Genomic DNA, 22,818 nt, shown 5'->3' with positions numbered 1-22,818 from the left:
CCACGCAAAATGTGAATGCACTATTCATTACCTCTCGGATCTGTTGTGTGAATATCGTCCAGAAAGAACTCTTCGGTCTGCCAACCAGAATCTGTTAACTGTTCCAAAGTCCAAATTAAAATCTAGGGGTGATCGAGCTTTTGCAATAGCCGCACCTAAACTTTGAAACACTCTACCGCTTCATATAAGAATATCACCAACATTACATATTTTTAAATCAAAGTTAAAAACATCCTTTTTTACTAAGGCCTATGACTCGTGATGATATTTGTTTTCTGATGTTGATGTGGTTTGTATATTTGTGTTTTTTTTTAATTAGTCATTATATCATTGTACAGCACATTAGTCAACTGGAGTTGTTTTTAATCGTGGTTTATAAATAAATTGAGACTTGATTACTCCACTTAAAACATTTACATTTATTCATTTACCTGACGCTTTTATCCAAAGCGACTTACAAAAAACAACGTTTATGCAACAAAAGGCAGCACTTGCTATATGTTGCACTGTATGTTGGGGCAAGGGACGCGCATCTCAGCATGAGCTGCGCGTCGGCACGGATTGAGACGGCACGGTGATTTACTGTTCCATGATGGGGAAAAGGGCTCAACAAAATGGTTTATTTATTTGTTTAATATAATCGAGTTTGTTATTGGAGTATTTTATTGGAATTGGAAAGCTTTTATACCCACTGTCGACACTCCATAAAGCAACAAGCTTTATTGAAATCAATGATTGATGCTCCTAACCAACATTTAAAAAAAAGGCACGAAAAGGATGTGCTTTTCCTAAAATCCTCAGAAAAATCTTTTATGGTGCCTCTACAGTCCAGAAGAGTCTCTCAGCTTCTTTCTCTGGGTTACTGCCGTCTCTTCTCATTTGGCTGGTTATCTTTCTCCGAGGAGGCAGAAGTTCCTCTAGAGAGGATTTGGAGAGCTCTGCTCCCATCGTGCCAAGCACACACCAGGAGTGTCGACTACATCCCAGTGGACTGGCGTCAGCTCTGCTAAGGCTTCAGCCTAGACTGAAATTGTGCTCAGGGATCCCTGCTTGCTTTAGGTTTCTCATGTCCTGTTTTTCTGCGTGCTCAAGTTGATTCTGAGATGACTGCACAGATCTCTCAGCTGTCTCTGTCAAACCCAAAGTTCACTTTAAAACGTGAAACAGAAACCCAGCGTGATGATGACGGCTTTTGCGCTGGATGCCGCATTAGCATAAATTTGGTCGCTAAAAGCTACAAGCTCATTTGAGTTGTTTTGACAAAGCCTCTGTATAAAACACCGCTGTGCTGGAGAAAAGGATAAACATCATAAAACAAAGACACTCCTGTGGTGAGGGAAACTGTCAACATCATTATTTGACCATAAAGGCATTTGTGCAGCCATATGGGGAAGGAACGAGGACATGTTTAGAATAACTTTCCACAGTATGACATAATATTTACAGTCCCTATACCGTATTCACGTAATATCAAAGACTACGCCCGTTTCATCACACACTTCATCTTCTCAACAAGAGTATTATATTCCAAATTAATCTGACGTATATGAACATATGGTATAATACACACCGTCACACTACTGATTATATATGGCTCGCACACACGCGCTATTCCGGTTAAGGTCGGGGAGGGGTAATAAACACGCTGGAGTTTCGCGAACATGCAAAATAAACCGTCTGACCCCCCGATGCCAAAATCCCAGGGAAAACATTCCAGAAATATTACCCAGGAGACAGTGCTGAGTGTGTGCAGTCTCATTTATTAGACCTGCTTTATGCTGTGAACAAAGACGGGAAGAGTCTGTTGCTCCGAGCGCAAAACCGACAGCGAGACACCTGTGTTTGGAAACGAATGACTGCTGGGATTGAAAATGAAGAGAACGCTTTCAAGCTGTCCTTGAAGAAGCTTTGATTTCTTAAAAAAAAAAAAACTAAATGCACTGGACCAAACAGCCTTAGTAAATGTGCCATCACTCAAAAAATGTTTTAATCCTATTAAAATAAGCATTAAAAGTCCTTACAAGTAGACTGCCTAACTAACCTATTTATCTTTAATCTTAAAATTAACATTCAAGCTTTGCGGAGTCCTTGGCGCTCTGCTCGCTCTTTAAGGCCTCATCCAGATTTTCAAGGGGAATGTCTGGTGTTAGTGAAACTTTTCAATCACTAAAGCCAATATTATGGCAGCTATAGCCAGTCCCAGTAAAAGCGGTTTAAGTCCAGCACCCTCCAATCTCCATGACAGACCCGTAGAGGAATCCACCGGGACGTGGTTGCCATTCTGATGGGTCATCATTAGCTCCTGTAAGAGAGAAGAGAAACACATGGATTAGATGGACTGAAACTTAATTTAAGTATCATGTTCAATAGTACAACTCGTCAGCCTCCTGTTTACCAGTCATCAACATGTGTTTTGTATTCAGCTAGCATCTGGTTTCATTTTAGTTGTATTTGTCTTACATTCCACCCCATCTTGTGGTTTCATTGAATCCATCACAATGTGTCTTGTAATATTTTAAAGTGGGATTCGATTACTGATCTGTTAATGGCAGGTGGAAAGGGGGCCTTGGCTTTATGGGTCACCCTCACACGCATTATACAAGCAACCTTTGTGTTAGCCGAGCAGATTGTTCGGGCTACCTGCTGACTTGTGCGTGGGGATATTGTTTAAGCATGTTAAAGCTCGTCCCTGTGTCTATGCCCATGCAAACACCACGATACAATAGCTTTATTCTCTTCTTTCAGTTGTCTTTATTCCACCGCTGAAGGCAAAGCACCTGTGCACAGTACAGTCACAGGTGGAGCAACAGAAGTCAAGCCTGCATATTTAAATGAGCTGGAAGATTCAAATCATGTTTAAAAGAATAGTTGACATTTGAAAATTCTGATATCAGTTACAACCGTAAAATATTTTCTTTGAGCTAAGAGAAAGAAAGAAAGGAATTATTTGAAGAATGTCCTGGTCAACCTTAATAACCTCACATAATAAATGGAAATTGGGACTCAAAAAGTAGTAGTTTCATTGAATGCACACACATTGGCTGTGTCCAAAATCTTATACTGTAACAGTAGGTACTGATTTAAGATACTTGTCGACTGTTAGGTACTATATAGTATAAATATAGATTGTATTAAAGAGCACCTATTTTATTGTTAAAAACAATGCTATTTTGTGTATTTGGTGTAATACAATGTTTACCCCTGGTTTATAGTTAAAAACACATTATTTTCCAAATACTGTACATTTTTGTAGCTCCAGATGTTCACTCTCTTCCTGAAACGCACGGATCTGTAAAGCTCCGTGTCCCTGATTGGCCAGCTAATCTGTAATGATTGGCCTGAATACCTCTGACGTCAACCGGAAATGTGACGCTCCTTACCATGTTTGAAAGATTCACGCACAATGCAATGCTAACAGGAGTTCACTTACAGGCTGTGAGTCTGAAGCGGGATGAATTATGATAATGTCGGTCTTGTCTACATCACCAATCCCAGGAAGTAAACTGTTGCCTACAATCTGTGTGTTTGTTGTAGTCCAAGAAAAGAGATTTACATTGGAGATGATAACTCGCGTCATCGTTTACTTTGTGGTTTGTACCTGTGAATCCGACAATAGGTGCTCTTTAATGTTTTTGGACGTAGTACTTCATTGAGACATCACGTGACATACGTCGTCTTAACAACAAGTTAGTCATTAACTTAAATGATGTTAAACAAGACAGCTGTTTAATATATGCATTTGCATTTGAATAGAGTCCCGATCCTGCTTTTGGACATTTTTCAATAAAACAACACCCCTCCATCGTTGTCTTCATTGTTTAACTCCTCTCCCGGGGGCTCACAGGACAGCAAAGTGTCCATCTAATGAACACTCCGGGATCTTGCCGGAATTAGTATGTCATCCGGCTACTTCTTGTCTACTGTTTTTGGAATACTATATATTTGGACATACTATTCGTCTCGCCCATAGACTGTAAAAAAAGATGGACGTAGTGTCCGTGACGTCACCCATTGGTTTGTGAAGATCATTTTTGAAGCTTAAAGTAGGCGTGGCCTGCCGTCGCCATCTTGGCCGTGCGTCACCGTGAATCACTCGCAGAAAACCGAAAATGGGTAAAGAGGCGGGACATGGGTGGAGCTGAGGTGGCTGGTTGCTGAAACCACACCCGCCTAGCTCGATTCTAGTGACAGCAGTGACTGTTCAACCGTCACTCAAGCAGCCACGCCCCTAATTATGCAGAACTTTAAGGCTTAATATGATTTTAACGGATGAGTTACAAAAAATTCACCCCCTCACAGTCTATGGGAATTGACTTCCTTTTGGAGCCAGCCTCAAGCGGCCAGTCGATGAATTGCAGTTTAAGTCACTTCCGTATTGGCTTCATCAGAGAGATCGAAAGGTTGCCCCTCGGTCTCGCCTAACGCTTTTCGCCTACGTTTTGACTTCCTAAAGACGATCATGGATTACCGCTATTTGATGGAAGGTTTGGCAGCCGATCTGTAGTTAGTTTTTATACATCATATAGTACACATTTTACACAGTAATGTTAGCTCAGTGTAGTTTTTGATACGCTTTAGCTATGATTTGACCTAAGGTAATCTACTTGTTGTTTATTTTGCTTGTTATCAGAAATAAACTACTCTAAAATAACTTTTTTGTTATTGATTCTTTGCAGACTTTTTATTTATGTTGTTACTGCTGAAACCTTCTATAGTATGGAAATAGGCAATTTCGGACGCAGTCATCTCCATGGTAATGCACCTGGCCTGTAGTTAATTGTTTGTTTATCAGTGTGGTTAGTGGCTAAACTGATCTCTGAAACAAATACTTTGTCGAAAATAAATACGTTTCAGTTTGAGATGGCGAGCATGTACGAAGAGAGGGTTGACAGCCAAGCAAGAATTCCAGGATCTGTTGCTAACAAATTTTACACAGTAATGTGAGTGTAGTAGTTTTTCTGCTTTTTTCATGATTTGAACTATTTTGCTTATAATCTACTCTAGAAGGACTCTGTTGTTATTGATTCATTGCAGAAGTCTTCCAGAAGCTACGTTTGGGCCATGTTGTGTGTAATGTATACATCATTGATCCATTACTGTATGTTATAATCAAAGTCTTCTGAAGTCATGTGTTAGTTTCTGTGAGTAACATCCGCCAGACTTTTCCTGCTTGTAAACATAGCTTTGAAATTGCTTGCACATGACAATAATGTATGGCTTAAGAAGAAATGGAAAATAAAACATGAATTGAATGAATCAGTTATGAAACATCATGGTACTTTTTGTTTCGCATATAAAGCTCCAGTCCTTATTCACTTCATTACAGTGTATGGAATGAGTGGGCAGAATATCCTGTGAAAAGTTCACCTTTTGTGTTTCTTGGGACAACATGATAAAAGTAAATAATGACAGATGACTTATATTGAACCTGCAGACAAAATCAAACCAATAGTGATGCTAGGCCACACCATGACAATTCTTCCCAAACCAAGAGCTGCTGACAAAACACTTTATGGTTTTACGCATTAAGAGGAGCTGAATTGACACAAATCACTAGACCGTGAGAAATCCAAGCTATCAATCTTAAAAACCAACAGTGAGCGGATGGAAACTGACCAATCCAACAGATACAGTGTTTGATACGAGCCAGTGTGCACAGTAGAGTCCAGATGTCATTTATCAACATCAAACTGACAGGGCAATGATAGAGGGCAGTTAGGCTCTAAAACGGCCAGAGATTTAAGACTGACTTACACATCAAAGTCTCAAAGGGTAAAATGGTTGTAATTGGAAGTCCTGTCCTCTCTAATGTGTCGGAACATTAAAGGTTCATCTATAATGGACAGCGTAATGGAGACACGTTTCCCCTCAGAACAGACCTGACAGCTGACCCAATAATATGTTCATTTCTGGAGAGGGAGTGATATATCCCTGCTATTAAATATAAAGCCTGGCTATTTCATGATTTCAATATTACAGAGCGCCAAGGCGGTAATAGCCAGATATGCATTATGGGATTGGGATCCATTGCCGGTTGGGGGTTTAGGAAGTAGAAGTGCCGGCAGCACCGGACTCCAGTTTTTTGAATTTCAAAGTGATGTTCGTGAAGCGTCAACGGTCCTCACTAATAATGTTGGTACACTACAGACAGACAGATATCCTATCGTACACAGGCCTTCAGTAAGCACACAGGTCACTCGAAGGTGTATTATAAGCGTGGGTGGTAGGAGCGGCAGGTATCATAGCCCTTTTAGTGACATCTGTGTATATCGACATGAATCAGGTCAGGTGTGATTTCCAGATGGTGTCTTCCTCTGTCGAGTGTGTGAATGGAAAATGTTGTCATTGTGCTTCATAAGAGGGATCGTGTTGCCCAACCTCCACCCACAGACGCCCTACGTGACTCATTGTGCCCCTTTCAAATACCACCTCACCTCTGGGATCATATCCCACAATTCCTGATCCTAAGGCTATCGTGGGAGCAGCCGGAGCCATTCAGTGCATTCTCCTCTGACTCCCACATGACTGTAATATGCTTGGCTGTGTCTGAATCATGGTTCTGTTTGTGGCTACAGTAAAAGAGATAAGCCGCCCTGCTAACGTGATACAGCGGCTGAAAGCTCTCTTTTTAAACCACACAGTCTACACAGAGAGGTTCTGAAAGCGGCCTGTCTAGAAAACCAGACTTCTGTGTTGCTGAATTGTTACAAAAGCAAGCCCAGTGCTGTTCAATTTCATAGCTGTGCTAGCAACATAACACTGGACATGTCTCATGTAAGAACACAGACTTTTTGTGTAATGAAAAAACCCTGCCGTACTAATTTTTTGGTGGTTTGTGTCAAGCCTGCATTCCAACATTAGGGTTCCCAAAACAGAACCCTGGGGGTCTCCATTGATGAATAATGTAATTTGAGTGCCGCTCTGCTCAAAAGAATGTTTAAAGTCGACATGAAGTTGGACTTCAGTAAAGCAAAACACCTTAGAGTCTCTAACTGCACTACGGGAGAGCGGAGAGGAACCGTATTAAAACTTTCAGCTGTGCAGGGAATGCCTTTGTACCGCTTGACTTCCCTGCGCTGATATTACTTCCCACCTGTATCATCTCAGCCAGGACATCGGAAGACTGGGATGAATGTAGGTAGAGACTTACTGGATAATATCTGCTCGACAATGGAGCTCTAGCTATCTGCTGATGTTGTGATACATTTCACAAGCTGTGCGGAGAGGCTTATAAGGACATTTTTATTCTATTGATTGAATGCACTGTAAGTCCCTTTGTATAAAGCGTCTTCCAAATATGTAAATGCAAATGTCCTCCAACCAGGGAGACTGGTGCTTGCATAAAAAACCTATGGATGATGACAGTGGGTAATGCGGTAAGTTAGCATTCTGTTTTTTTGAGTGCACCATATTTAAAAATTAAAATGCATGTCCTAAGATATTGGAAACAGTCGGCCTAGGAATTTCTGTCCCATGTTTATAGTTTTGACTGGCATTTCAACATTTGGATGTGCACAAGAGCAATTCTTTCAGCCCTTCAATCTTATGTCGGTATGTCCACTGCATGCCAAATTGTCTTCATCTCACCCCTGTGAACTCTACGGGACAAATCATTTACACAGACAGTCTTGCTTAAACAGAGAGAGCAAGTTTAAAAGACTATTGCTTTTTAAACCATCTCTCACTCCTTATTTCTACCATCACTCTCACCGTCTGCCACTATCTACCTTTATCCTTGCTCTTTCTTCTCATCTGATGAATGTCAGTTAGAGTGACCGCTAGTGCGTGCTGTGTCCAGACACTGCATTGATCTGTGTCTGTGTCATTCTCACACACACACACAGAAATCAAATCAGTTGCTGTCGATAGACTGCGGGGGCTTAGACTGAGGCGTTGCTGTTAGTGGAGGTGAGAGGCTCAAGGACACGGACGCTGGGCCTTCAGACGCCAGCATGGACTGAATGATCTCTCACCCGGCTGAGGTGATAATCCACATGCATGCACGCACACACACACACACACACACACAGCACTGGCTATGATTACTCAGACCAGACGCTTCACCGTGGGGTGTTTAGACGCAGCTTAACCCAAATGATAAATATTGTCAACATTCATATTTAAACTATCAGTTTTGTTAAAATAAAAAAAATCTTATTTGCATTTTAGTCTGGGACTATGATAAGCCCTATCCGAGAAACTGCCCCATGTGACTGCCGTTCTGCATTAAAGTGCAGAAATAACACGCTTGAATTTTTGCTGCCTGGTACAACCACACTTCTAATGTATGCGACTATAATCCAAATTCAGCAATGCAAAACAAGTGCAGAAAATGTTGTACATAAGCCCAGAGCCTGGCTGATATGATCTCGGCATCAAAGAGTACTGTTCTGAATCACTACAATGGGATTACACAGTAAAGCCTTAAATATGCAGACAAATAGCCATAGACACAAAAACTCAGCAAATGCATATTCTCGATTTAGATAAGATTAGAGTAGTTTAGCAAAATGCTTCTTTTAAAATCAATCTGAATCATTATCGCTCTGATCTTTCATCTTAATATGTGCATATAAAAGAGCCAGCAAGGCCGACAGCAACACGAGATCGTGTGCAATGCATTATCACTCTATTGAAGTCGGACAACAGACATCCAATGAGCTTCCATCAGGGAAATCAATCTGCTCCAATCATTGATCAAGTGACTGAAATTGCACCTCTATCCTTCAATGTTCTCAATGACTGACGGATGGGAATAACAAGGGACAGATGCTCTAGATTACTTTCCTCAATGAGGGAAGTGGTTTTAAATTCATCAGTAAATCTCTAAGAGCCTACAAAAAGTATCTTGGCAAGCAACTGCAAACAGACTCGACTACACATCAACTAAATGGCTGTCGCACACATGACCATTATCTGATAGCCTGTATACTGTTACTATAGTCAATCAATCTCATATCAGGCCAGGTTTTCTGTTCATCAGAGAACCCAGCTCAGAAACGTGAGAAGCTTAACAGATTCGGTTTGGTAACTTGTCAGTGTAGCAAAGTTAAAGGCCCAATTACAATTCTATTATATATCCTTAACCCTAGAAACAGGGTGCACTTTCAGAAATAAAGGTACAAAAGTTGTCACTGGGACAGTACCCTTTCAAAAAGGTACACCTTTTGTACCCAAAGAGTGCATATTAGTACTTCAAAAGGTACATATTGGCAGTTCAAAGATACATATGTGTACCTAAATGGTACATATGACCTTTTTTAAAGGGTACTGCCCCAGTGACAGCTTTGTACCTTAATTTTTGACGGTGTGGAAAGGGGAAGGCAGGGTTTCCCGCAGCACTTTTCAGTTCGGGTGGCCCGCCTAACCTGGGAAACCCTACCGCCTTAACTAGGTTGTTAAAAAACAACAACATGTGAGCGTGCACATGCGCCACATGGCCGAAATGGTCCGTCATGTCTGGAGGATAGCCAGTTGATAAAACACATCTCAATGAGAACTGTTAGTGGACTTATGTTTTGGGTTTTTTTGAGCCTGTTATTGTATTCGTCTATATTTCTTGCAAATTTAAAGTACGTTAGCTGGTGATTTTGTTGTTTAATAGTGGGAAATAATCAGTTTTTACAATTTTTGCGCCATCTATCATCGTTCGCCAGACGTTCTACAACATCTGCTTTAGTTTGTGTTTATTAACCCTTTAGTTTTACTTCATCACGCAGCTATTTCTGTTAGAGGTAAAAACATTTAATTCATTAATAATTAGTCTGTGTTCATTTTCTATCATAGTTTCTTCAAAATTAAGTTTTATTTCAGTGTTTTAAATAAAAAAATTAAAAAAATGTATCATAATGCGTACGTCCCCGCCCCTTTGATTGCCAAAAGCAGCACACCACACACCCCTCTGTTGGCGATTCAGGGTGCTCTCCCCCTCTGTCTATTCCCCAGTGTGCTGCCTCCAGAACGCAATCAAACAGCGGGAAACCGAGACGCAGTCAGACTGGGGGAACCTGGAACCCAACAGACCGCAGGAACCGGGATGCGTTCGCGCTCCGGAGGTTATATTTGTGTATGTTGCTGTACTATTGTGCAATCAGTAATGCGGGATATGTTAGCAAACTTTAGGGATTTTTTGCAAACATTTCTTTAAATCACATGACTGTACATGGATGTAACAACTTATTTTTAAAAACTATGCGCAAAAAGACTTGGCATTTCTGCACTGTGTCGGAGATGTTAGCATGTCTCTAATAAGATTGTTCACAAACATTATTCCTGCACGATCTAATGTGTTGCGTGTTATAAACATAGATGTATAATAAAGGCTAGATGTCCGCCCACGCTGCTGGCCATTTGAGTGGAAAGTCCGCATTTGGCGACCATCTTACCACAGGGTGCTCGCTCACTAATAGCATTGTGTTTTAATGTTGCATGTACTTTTAATTGACCATAACTTGCTTAATTTTCTACCAATTTTCAAACGGTTTAGTTTGTTATAAACGTCAAAAATGTACCTATGACACTGCATACTAATGCTAAAAACATGTTAAAGCATCCAGAATTTTAGCAACGTTAATAACGTTTGTAAGAAACCAAACCATTTGAAAATCTGTAGAAAATTGAGCAAGTTATGGTCATTTAAAAGTACATGCACCATTAAAACACAATGCTACGAGTGAGCGAGCTGCCTGTGGTAAGATGGCCGCCAGGTAATGCCATTAGAGACTCCGCCGTAAGACATCTAGCCTTTATTATACATATCTATGGTTATTAACTTACTGTCATGCATTGTGTGCAACACTTTTTGTCTCCCTCTTCAAGTTTTGTCCACTTTTCTCTTTTTTGTCCCTGTTTTTTATGAATACGGGCCCAGCAGTGTACATTTAACACTAGTGGTTTTGCTTTTGATTTCCGAATCGGTTACTGTAATTAATGTAGTGATTACTTTTGATTCTGTGTCAGAGATGCTAGCATGTCTCTAATAATATCAATCACAGACATGATTCCTTCATAATCTAATGTGTTGTGTCTTATTAACTCACTGTCATGCATTGTGTTCAACACTTTTTGTCTCCCTCTTCGAATTTCGTCCACTTTCCCTGTTGCTAAAGAAACTCTAAAGAAAGCCTCTTAAAAGTCCTTGTTGATACTCCTAACCATTTTGGTCCTTAAGACCTCTTTTATTTCTTGAATATGAGCCCAAAGTTCAGAGATCGACAGAACCTTCAAGATTTGAAAGACTTCAAAATAATAAAAGGGTCAAGATCACACCTGAGCAATGTGAATTGAAATTGAAGCTTTCATTACCAACAAAGGCTTTTGTATGAAGTATAAAAATACATTTCAGTAAACGTGTTAAATACTTTTTCCCTTTGTCATTATTACTCATAACTTAATTATTTTGGCATATATGGTTTGATTTCTTAGAATATGTAAATTACAAGGGTTGTTACTTATATCTGATGAAAATGTCATGTCAATAGCACCTTAAGAAATATGCTGAGAAAATTATTTTGTGTTCAATACTTATTTTACCCACTGTATACAAACATGAAAAAACAGTGCTTGATACTGTAAACAACACGTGCCATCAAGGATCAGTGTGGTTTATAAAACTCATTGACATCGTGTTGCTTAACAACACTGACTGACCTGCTCATCCAGCTTTACAAATAAAAGTGTTGTTTGTGTCATTTGCACATTATCTGATAACAAACGCTTTTTAAAGTGAAGCAGCATGTTCTTGCGTGAACAGATGTTTCATGAATTTAATCGAATAACATTGTCCTTTAAACAATAAGCTTTATGAACTTAAACCTAATTAACCATTATCACACTATTGTTTATAATAACTGGCTACAGGATGATGCATATCCTCAAACTCATGCACAAGGCGGGCAAAGCAGCTCTAGGACACAAAACGTGTCCACATACATCAGAGAAACAGCCAGTCTCGGCAGGGAATACTTGGCCGGCGGCTCTCCAGATGATGTAAAGGGCCAGCAATCCCACAATGCCACAGGAACAGTGCCATGGGAGAGACAGACACACACAAACAGGGATACCTGGTCACACACACACTTAGAGAGGGACAGTTTGGTACTATTAAGTGCGGCGGTACTTTAATTCCCAGTTCCAGGTGTTCAGAGAGCGGCTTGTGAATTATGAAGGCATTATCAGCGCATGAATTAATGCAGGGCCGAGGCAGCGGGGGGCGCTCTGTAAGACACTCCTTAATGGCAACTTCATTTTTCAGCCTGCCGTGTTGTTGACATACATAATGTGCTGCGGTTATTGCGTTTTTAGCTGTGCGAAAAAAACGAGAAGGAAAGGAGACAAAGATGGGTCCAGGAGAGAGGACAAGAAATGAGACGGGAAAGGACTGAATGGCACAAGACCGGAAAAGACAAGAATAGATGATCATAGAGAAGAAGTCAAGAGATAAGACAAGACGGGATTGAAAGATAACAAGACAAGACGTAAGAGGAGACAAGATGGATGATGAGCTGAGATGAAATGTGATTTAGGGTTGTAGGTTGTGTCTGCATGAGCGAATGCTGGAGTGTGTTTGAACACAGACACTAATCGACTGCTTTACAGACTGTGGAGTTCACAAAACAACACAAACTGTCTGTTGTACATCAAACACACACACACACATAGTAAACAGTCAAGAAATATTTTAGGAACAAAATACAAAACATTGATTCTGTATATAAAATGATTAAAGTTCAGGTGAAGCTTTCCTTAAACAAAAATTGTACAAGCCACAAATATGACAAATCTGAAAGTTCATTGTTCAAGTGCTGAATGTATTTAGTTTTAGGTGGGCAGGGTGAAAATAAAGACCACAGCCTATGTCTTGTCTGGTCTTCATCTCCTGCTGTGGTTATACAGGAGCGCAGCATAACCCGAACGCTTGTTTTACAAGCCCTATCCTTCACATAAACCGTTTCACACGAACACACGCAAGCATTCTGGAAAACCTTCAGGGAGTTTCAATTAGTCCTTCCTGACCTATCAATTAACATCAATTAACACCAGCAATTCTCATTAGATAACAGTAAACACAAACAAACAAAGGTTTTTAAATATCCGAGATGCTCTCGCTCGAAAATAAAATCCCAGAACTGAAGCGTTCTGCATCATTACCACGGGTGGTACAGGACACACGCATGGCGAGCTGTTTTCCCAGTCTCAGTACGTCATCATGGGAAAGTTTGTTTAGGTGTTTGACAAACATACAAGTCCTATTTCCCTGTTTACAAGACAAATGCTCACACACACAGCGCCTTGGGAAAAACAGTTACTGATTGACTACGGCAATTGAAACTCTTGAGTTGTTTTGGCATGAGCGTTTGCTATTAGAAACGGACAATACACGGATAACGAATTATAACAAAAAGTGCAGATTAATATCAAAATTAATTTATTCAATGGACTGCTAGCTACTATATGGCACTAACAGAGAATATAGTATAACGCTGTAGCTTTGTAGACATGATTTATGCTCAATTGTTATTATGCATCATGGGGGTGCCATGTACAGTAAAATACCTTCCCCAGCCTAAATTACAAAAAAAAAGTGTCCAAAACAAACAGAGTTCAAGGTGAATTATTTAAGTTTTAGCACCAAATGGATCTGCAAAAATAACTGGTATTAAGATTAAGGCAGGAGGGGATAGAACGTCCAACTAAATATTGGTGATATCTTGTTTGGGGTTATGATTAAGTTTATGTTTAGGTTCATATCTGATACCAAATATAGTTCAGTAATATCACACAGTAGGGGTAGGGGATAAATCGGTAGAAATTTTTCACCCGGTAGAGATTTTGGACTATCGTCTCTATCGAGGTTTTGCGCCCACTTCACGTAGCTATGCGCGTGGTTATGAAAACTTACCGTTTGTACACGTATTTAAGCACCACAGTTTTAAAAAAAGTGATTTAAGCCATTGAAACACAAACAACAGTGCTATATGTGTGCGCTGTTTGTGAGTGAGAGGTGTGCGCAAGTAGTTTTGCCGCTTAATTTTTCTTAAATAGACATGTGCGTCAAAAAGGAAAAAAGTAAGAGAAAGCAAACAACTAAAAGAGAAAACGCCCGTGTAACAGTATATTGGAACCGGACTTTGGTCTTAAATGGAAAGTTACCAAAATTTGCTCCTGTCTGTCATTTATACATTATTTATTTATTATCATTCTTTCATCGCTGACTGTTTATCTTCAGTGAGCTTGAATTTTATTTGTTTATGTCTTCTTTTTTATGCATGTATAAAAAAAATTGTGAGAATTATGAAAATATGGCCTCTTTTTTTAAATTTTAACATAAAAACCTAACCTTCTACCGCGATACATACCATTATCATGATATAAAATTAGTCCTATCGTGAAATAAAATTTTTGTCATATCGCCCACACCATGACACAGTTACAGTTATCTGTACATAGGTAGTGTATACACTGTAAAATAAAGTGTGACCATTATGATTTTACTTTTGACCCACTCTCTTTCTCCCACCCCTTTGCTCTGAACCAAACAAGAAGAACTGTAAGTAGGGCCCTATAATTTCCGCGATCACGGAATAGCAGACGGAATCGCGGAATTGGCAAATTAACACGGAATCTAGTGTAAACGCGGAATATCATGGAATTTTACATATTTTGAATAAACTTCTGTTTTTGTGTGGGAGACGAACGTATGTCTGGGAGAAAAGCAGACCGGGGGAAGTAAATCTGGTCGACACACCCCCTCCCGTTGTTTCAGACCCCCTCCAAAACACTGAAACCATGGCTAAGCCGCTCTCCACGACTCTGCTTTCGTCCGCGAAAAAAAAGAAATTTGACGCTAAGCACTTTGTTCCGAGCAGTTCCCAAATGACTTTTATGTGACCGGAGAACTGTTATTTTGTAAGTTTTATCAACATTCTGTTCACTGTGAGCGCAAAGATACATTCACTCTCTAATCCATGTCTGTCTTACTGCACCTCTCTCATGTGCACGCGCTCTCGTATCTGTCCGAAGTCCGAACACAAATCCTCATGTATTTGTTCAGTTTTATGCATTTCAAGCGAGCTGAGGCAAACTAACTATGCCTCGTATTTAAAATATAATCATCTGCATCATGGCACCGCTTATGCTGTCCTAAGTCAGATCACTTGTATATTTGTAAAGTTATATGCATTTTAAGCGATGGTGTATAAAATATGGATCGCGTTTCGCTGGACTGATTTGTTTAAGGCACTTCTGAAGGCACCACTGTTTGACACGCGTAGCCTTCTGCAACAACACTAAAGAATGCATTGAATTGAGTTGTGTGTGTTTGCGCGGTGTTATCCCGTTTTTCCCTAAATCATTTACATTTTAATCATTAACACACTTTTTATGACAAAAAAACAGTAAAGGGTAAAAAAATAATTGCCAAAAATTAAAACTGATAAAACGGAATTTGCAAAAATTAAAACAGAGAAAACGAAATTTGGGAAAAAATAAAACGGAACTTGCAAAAATTAAAACAGAGAAAGCGGAATTTGGGAAAAAAATTAAACAGAATTTGGGAAAAAATAACACGGATTTTATAGGGCCCTATGTAAGGTTAGCTTTCAAACCTTCTTATTTTTATTCAACTCAGAGGTAAAGTTTTTAGAAAAAGTTTTTTTCTCCATATAATGGACTTTGGGGGACAGTTTACAGTTTCAATGCAGTTTAAAAGGGCTCTAAATGATCCCAAGCGAGGCCTAATGTTGCGTTTACACCAGCTGCGGTATGAGCGGAAATTTGGACGCTTGAACATTTGAGTTCACTCGCTTCATTCTCGCGTAAAAGCCGCACGTGAAATTCTAGTCATTCGAGAAATTCGCGTCATGGGAGGGGTTTCTGCGACTCCAGACACCAGCATTCCGCTTGCTCCCTGTAGTCACGTCACTACTACAGCAAGGTCCTGATTGGTTAACACGGCGCAGAAATCCGCCGAACTTCAGATTTTTCAACTCACGCGTTTCCAGCAGCAACACTCAATTCGCGTGAAACACACCTCCCACGCAGCAGGATAATAATCAGCGTGTAATCGCGTCTTTGCATTGACTTAACATGTAAATCACCCCTGCTTGCCGCCTCTACCGCGGCTGGTGTAAACGCAGCATAAGGGTCTTAGCTAGCGAAAACAATCGTCATTTTCGCCCCCCCCAAAAAAAAACGTCTCATCTTGCAATAGCCATGTGACGTGCCAGTGTGACCTAAAAAATTATGTAATCACGTCAAAAGTTCACACAGGTGTGCAAAACTAAGGCTCCAATGTTTACAAGTGTTTAAAAAGTGGACCGTTCCGATGCTATTGTACGTGGGATGATACTAATTAATGTCTTTGTGTCAGTTTATTGTTTAAAATGGTCAGCAAATGTGCGTTTCACATATGTAACCTTGTTATTACGTAATACATAAAATCACGCTGGAGCGTCACACAGCTAGTGCAAGACGAGAAGTTGTGATTTAAAAGTAAACAAATATATATATATTTTGGTATGCCTCGTTTGGGATTGTTTAGAGCACTTTGATCCTACATTGAAACTGTGAACTGTTGAGGTCCAATAAAGTCCACTATATGGAGAAAAACCCTGGATGGTTTTCTTAAAAAAAAAAAACACTAATTTTTTTCTTGACTAATCAAAGACAGAAAGACAGACATAAACATCCTGGATGACATGGGGGTGAGTAAATATCAGGATTTTTTATGAAAGTAGAGTAATCCTTTATGTAATAAAGTTAGTTTGTGTTATACAAACAGACAGTCCGTTGATACTAATGGGTATTTTACTATCCAAGTGTTTCTAAAACAGACACCAATTGACATAAACATACATGCTCACTGGGGTTTGGGTAATTCAGGTATTCAATCCTGAATGCCACTGCCTATGGAGCATGCACTGAATGTTTTCATTTATACATTAGAGATAAAAAAATGCTTACGAGATGTTTAAGTAGCTGATCACAGCGCTTTACACAACAAACTACTGAAGCATAAACTCCCAAATGCTAAAAGCACCGCCAAGCATGACAACGCATTCACCAAAACATACCTGCTGATGTCTGACATCACACATTAACACATAATACAATTACAATAGTCTCTTTGTGTCTTTCTTTTCCTTATCACAGATCTGCACTTCACAAACCGACCTTTACCCTTCAACTGTCACCAACTTTCACCTGAACAGGTCTGAGATCAGTAGCAGAGGTTATTGAGTGCAGTTTTAATACACTGCCAGGAGACATCCACACACCTGCAGTGCCAAACCTGCTCCTCCTCCTGTCAGACGCTTCCTTTTCACTGGATTCAAAACTCAATAAATCACATTAAAAGCTTTCTCTTCTCAGTCTTCCTCTCTGATGTTGCTGTGTGTAAATATATGTGTCAGTGGGAGGTGTGCTACTCTTCTGAAGCGACGGGAGCTTTTGAAAAGCAAGGCAAAACTGAGAATAAATGAAATGACTGTGGGCAATGGAAAAAAAAAAATGCACTTCTGAGAAACAGTGATCTTGCACAGCGGTTTTTCGCGAAATGTTAAAGAAATGACATATTTGAATGAGCTTATTTTGTGCTTTCAGATTGAAGTGCTTTACGAATGCTTTTAAAACACTGAACGACCACTCGATAATGATGAATGACAAGCTTGATGCGAAAGTAACATTTTAATTAAGATTAAAGTCTTATGTTTACACGTTTGAGAAAATGTGTAATATGAAAGAATTAGCTAGCTCTCATAAGTTGTTTGAGAGCTGTATGGCAGAGGTCATACTGTAATAACTCGAATCTCTAAGCTATCGCACGGTTTCAAAACATTTTAATTATAGTACACAAGTAGTATCAATTACTTTTTATAGTTGTTATTTAAAAGTTGATCTTAAAAATTTTTTCTTTGTGAACACTTGCTATGACTGGGGGAAATCTTTGACTTTGTCATTAACATGAATGAATCATTAATAAGAACTGAGGTGTCCTGTGTGTTGTATGAGGGGAGAGCGTCTGCTCTCTCTGACTGATTTAGGAATTATACAGCCGACTTAACCGTCTCTATTTGTCATTCTATGCTAATCTGTGACTGCTGTGTTATTTTTCGAGGGGGAGAGCATACATCCACACAGAGGACATCAAATGATGCTTCAAAATGTGATACACATTTTAATTTCACACCCCATCAGACTTTACTGCCCGTCCTGGCAGACCATAAACTGAGAGAGAGAGAGAGAGAGAGAGAGAGAGAGAGAGAGAGAGAGAGAGAGAGAGAGAGAGAGAGAGAGAGAGAGAGAGAGAGAGAGAGAGAATACACAAGCAAGCAGTGATTGTCATGTAACAGAGATCAGAAGTTCAGAAGAAGTGAGATGGGTCTGTCTGTGGCCTGCAAGAAAAGGGGGCGTAACTTGAATCAGGAGTGTAACTTGACATTGTCCAAATCACACAGAACCACGCAAGATGTCAAAACGATACAGCAAACAGCGAAATGTCATGAAATCTCGCCAGATGAGTGCTGTTTTTATCCTAATCCAAACCTAAACCCAACATCTCACGGCATTTAGGCTGTATTGTATCACATCGAGCCAGAACTGCTGTTTTTATCCTAATCTTACCCTCAAACCTAACCCTAAAGACAACATCTTGCGAGATTTAGTTGTTTGTTGTAAACCTTCTAGGTAAAACACAGCATTAATGTTGCGTTTACACCAGCCGCGGTAGGGGTGGCAAAACAAGCTATTCGCGCGTAGTTGGACGCTTGAACATTTGAGTTCACTCGCTGCATTCGCGTGTGAAAGCAGCGCGTGAAATTCTAGTCATTCGAGAAATTCACACGGAAATTCACGGTATGGGAGGGGCTTCTGCGACTCCACGGAGAGTCCACCACTCCGCTCGCTTCCTGTAATCACGTCCCTACTGCAGCAAGGTCCTGTTTGGTTAACGCGACGCGGAAATCCGCCGAAGTTCAAAATTTTCACTTCGCGCATTTCCCACGGCAACGCTCATCCGCGCCGCGGTATAATAATCTGTGTGTAATCACGTCTTTGCATTGACTTAACATGTAAATCACCCGTGCTTGCCGCCTCTACCGCGGCTGGTGTACATGCAGCATAAGTCAAGCACACCAAAGTCCTTTTCTCACAAAGATTACGGAAAATACACGGAAACTGCATCTGGGATTGGTCTGGGATCGTTAGATTTTTGGTTCATTCACACTGCCAATGATTTTCCGGAATCTGTGCGAGCTTTCACACACATACCGTAAAAATCCCATAAAGATGTAACGTATTTAAAGTCCTGCACTTGGTAGTTTTCTCCACAGCAACTGAAGTTTGCTAAATATCCGTGATTTCCCTCTTGAGAAACCACATTTTTGACAAGATTATAAGATGTGATGCGCTGTTTTGTCAAGCTGGTGATTTTAGCTTCAGTGCAAATAGTGACGAGCTTCCGAATCTCTACTTTAGTCCAGTTTGCCGACATTTCTTGTCATGATTGTTTGATCTCAGTTTAAATCCCTGTGGCAATGACAAGAGTGTCCTCACTACGGCACGCCCCTTATGGCATTGTTTCTGTATTTTGTTCACATACAATGCTTTCCTTCTATGTTATGGCAAGGCAACTATATTCTCTTTCTGGGAGCGATCCCAGAACATTTACGGGTATGAATCATATAAAAATGATTATTCAACTCCAACATCACAGGGGTGAAAGTAAATCGTACAAAATATACTATATGGTCAACAAATTAATACTGTACAGATCAGCCAATTTGTACGTACAAATTGCCGTGAGATAACGTTGGAAAGTACTTGGAATGTTCAGTAGAAATAAGCTGCACACTAAGTCATTTTGGATAAAAGTATCCACCAGATGCATAAATGTAAGGTCTTTGGGTGGGAAGAACAAGAATCTAACTTCTTTTCAGGATTTTAATTACTTTATAAGACAAGATGTGTACTAGGGAGGACAGTAACAAGCAGCTGTTGTGAAACCCGAGGCTGTGATATTTTGCATACGGCAGAAAAGAAAGGCTGAGGGTCTGTACGGGTCTGTAGTTTTATAGAGGAAGGTGTAATGGTGTGGAATGGACTTTCAAAGTAGAGGCTATCTGCTATCTTTAGATGTGACTGAGTTCACTAGTTAACCACTTAAGAGCTCCAGGCAGTGAAACGTGTGGAGAGCCAATTAGAGCAATAGAACATCACTTACATTATTTCACTCTCAGACATGCACAGTTTCAAAGCTTCTGCTGTGTATGAAAAGTGTTGGCCTTCATTATAGAGTTTGTAAGTGTTGTCTCACCCACTCATCTGACATTAAATTAGCCAATTTATCCTCAATGTATAAGAAAGAAAAAGATTTCACACAAACCTGGACAAAGCCAGAGTTGTAGTCAAAACCCAGACCGATATCGCACCTGCTAAGACCCAAACAAAAACTAGACGTATAATGAGCCCCACATTCAGACTATGACCATGATTTATACTTCTGCATAGGACTTACACACCATAGCTACACCGTAGGCTGTGCAAAGACTGACACGCACCAGTCCAAAAATGTAACAGCGCGTCAATTCTACACAGCTTGCAAGTGTTGTAATTGGTCTGCTAGAACTAGGGTTGCATAAGGATTAATCGCGATTAATCTATTGCAGAATAAAGGTTTTTGTTTACATCATATATCTGTGTGAACTCTGACTAATAATTATGTATATATAAATATGCACACATGCTTGTATAATTTTAAGAAAAAATATCTATTTATATATGAAGTATTTATATTTATATATAGACGCTTTCAGCAGTAACAACATAAACAACCTGCTGTCGTGGTCCCCACGTAACTTCAGGTAAACTCTGCTATGAATAAATAACAACAAAGTTCTTTAAACGTAATTTATTTATATAACAAGCAAAAAACAACACATAGATTACCTAGGAAACCAAAACGTTTGTTATTTTCGACGAGGCATTTGTTCAAGAGATCAGTTTAGCAACTAGTCAGACTATTAAAAAAACGAAACCGGAAGTAAAGTTCGGATCCATACGTCTATCCCGTCAGTGCACGTGCGTCTGATGAAACCATCTATAATATAAATGATACATAAATATAAAAATATTTATAATAAAAAAAATCTAAAAAATAAAAAGCTTCAGTGCCTTTTATACTATAAACATTTACAGCAAAGAAACATGTGGTATTTTGTGATCATTGGTAAATATGGAGACAATAATAAGGGATATAAATGTGTCCAAGACCATTTTTCTCATCCTCCGCAACAATTTCCAATCACTGTTTAAGCCCTCAAGGAATTTTGGAAGAGACATATTTGACTGTGACACTCAAGATGGCTACCAGGTAAAAGCAGTTCTTATTTTTTTTCTCCAGATAAAAGTAAAAACTTTTTAGTTCTCATTACCGAAACATTTTGTAATATATATGTATATTTAATGTAATATGTTGTGGTAATGATAATTTTTGATAATGATAATCTAAAAAATGTAAATAATTCTATAGGAAATATATTTTTAAGTCCTCTAAAAATAATGGTTGTATTAAGTTATACTTAATCTCTAATATACTTAATTTCTATTTCCTTAATCTTATATGCGTAAAAAAAATGGCTTCAATGGCTTTTAAAAAATTCTGATGCTGGACACCTTATAAATCTGGATTTCGTGAGAATCACCAACAAAAACCTTCATTCTGCAATAGATTAACTGCGATTAATCGTTATGCAGGACTAGCCAGAACCCCATCCTCATGTTAAAAAATCTGAGTTGAATTTCCTGCATTTTCCCTTGCAACGGTAAAACAAAAACTAACAAATTTGAGAAGCGATATTTAAAGGAGGAGTGCGCAATATCTGAAAAACGCTCTGGAAAAGAGAGTTGGGTCGACTACCAAAACACACTTGTAGACAATCAGCAGTAAGGGGCGTGTCTACCATCCGACATCGTTGCCTGGGTTGGGTATGTGTGGGGCGGGTCTATCAACAGAAGGTCCAGATTCTATAAGGGAAGTGGCGTGTTTGTTTAGGTGTGGCTTTCAGAGATTATGGCTGCCTTTACCAATTCAAGCAGCATCAAAAGTCGTCTATTTCCCGCCATCACTGCTGAAGTAAAAATCTGCTGCTTCTTCAGCTTTTGCATTGATATTGTAGGTTACAACAATTACATGCCTGTTGACACTGGCTACTAACATCGACACGAATGATGCAGGAGTAGCCAATAGCATACAGTGTAGAGACTACGACGTAGGTCTGACACAAAAGTATAAATCAATTTTTAGACTAAAAAATTAAGATTTCATTTATTGAAGCATTCCAGTTCTATTATACTAAATATCAGTACTGCTCGCCTAAATGATGAGGATACACAGATAATCTTTCGCCTCATTTTGTAAGTCACTGTTAGTTCTCCAACAAATTGTATGGATGTGTGATTTGGCAGGATGTACAGCATGTCCAATTTGCTTGAACTATAATAGTCCATTCTTGTCTGGATTAATATATAATTAGCAAAAAAACTGTGAACATAGTTATACATTTCACACTCTCTTCTCAAATAGGTGGCAAACTGAGTGTGAATTCTGGACTACTATACAGAGGAAATGGCCTCCAATCTGTCAAGTCCCTTTCGGAGTGAAAAAAGAGGTGTGGCGCTCAGACGATTGTCTCGTCTTGGTCAGTGGCCGTTGTGATGTCTGGCCTCGATTAAACAACCAAACAGCCAATGTCCCTGGCTTGTATTTTAATGACCCATGATTCCCACACCAGTTCACATATGTGATGTTAAAATACAGTAGGC

The 22,818-nt window shown here is 39.5% G+C and overlaps 1 protein-coding gene across 1 annotated transcript in view; it reads right to left on the bottom strand.

Moving 5' to 3' along the window:
• Positions 1 to 1,740: 1,740 nt before the first annotated feature.
• The window catches only part of LOC141279936 (threonylcarbamoyladenosine tRNA methylthiotransferase-like), a 136,043-nt gene continuing 114,965 nt past the window's right edge, over positions 1,741 to 22,818 (bottom strand). The window contains exon 7 of the mRNA XM_073811501.1: positions 1,741 to 2,302. Within this exon, the coding sequence (XP_073667602.1) occupies positions 2,147 to 2,302 (156 nt within the window). The 3' untranslated portion in view covers positions 1,741 to 2,146. The remainder of the gene's footprint in view (positions 2,303 to 22,818) is intronic.

This window comes from Paramisgurnus dabryanus, chromosome 13 (assembly GCF_030506205.2).
Source record: "Paramisgurnus dabryanus chromosome 13, PD_genome_1.1, whole genome shotgun sequence".
NCBI lineage: Eukaryota > Metazoa > Chordata > Actinopteri > Cypriniformes > Cobitidae > Paramisgurnus > Paramisgurnus dabryanus.
Note: the sequence above shows the minus strand (reverse complement) of the source record. Positions and strands in the feature narration are given on the sequence as shown.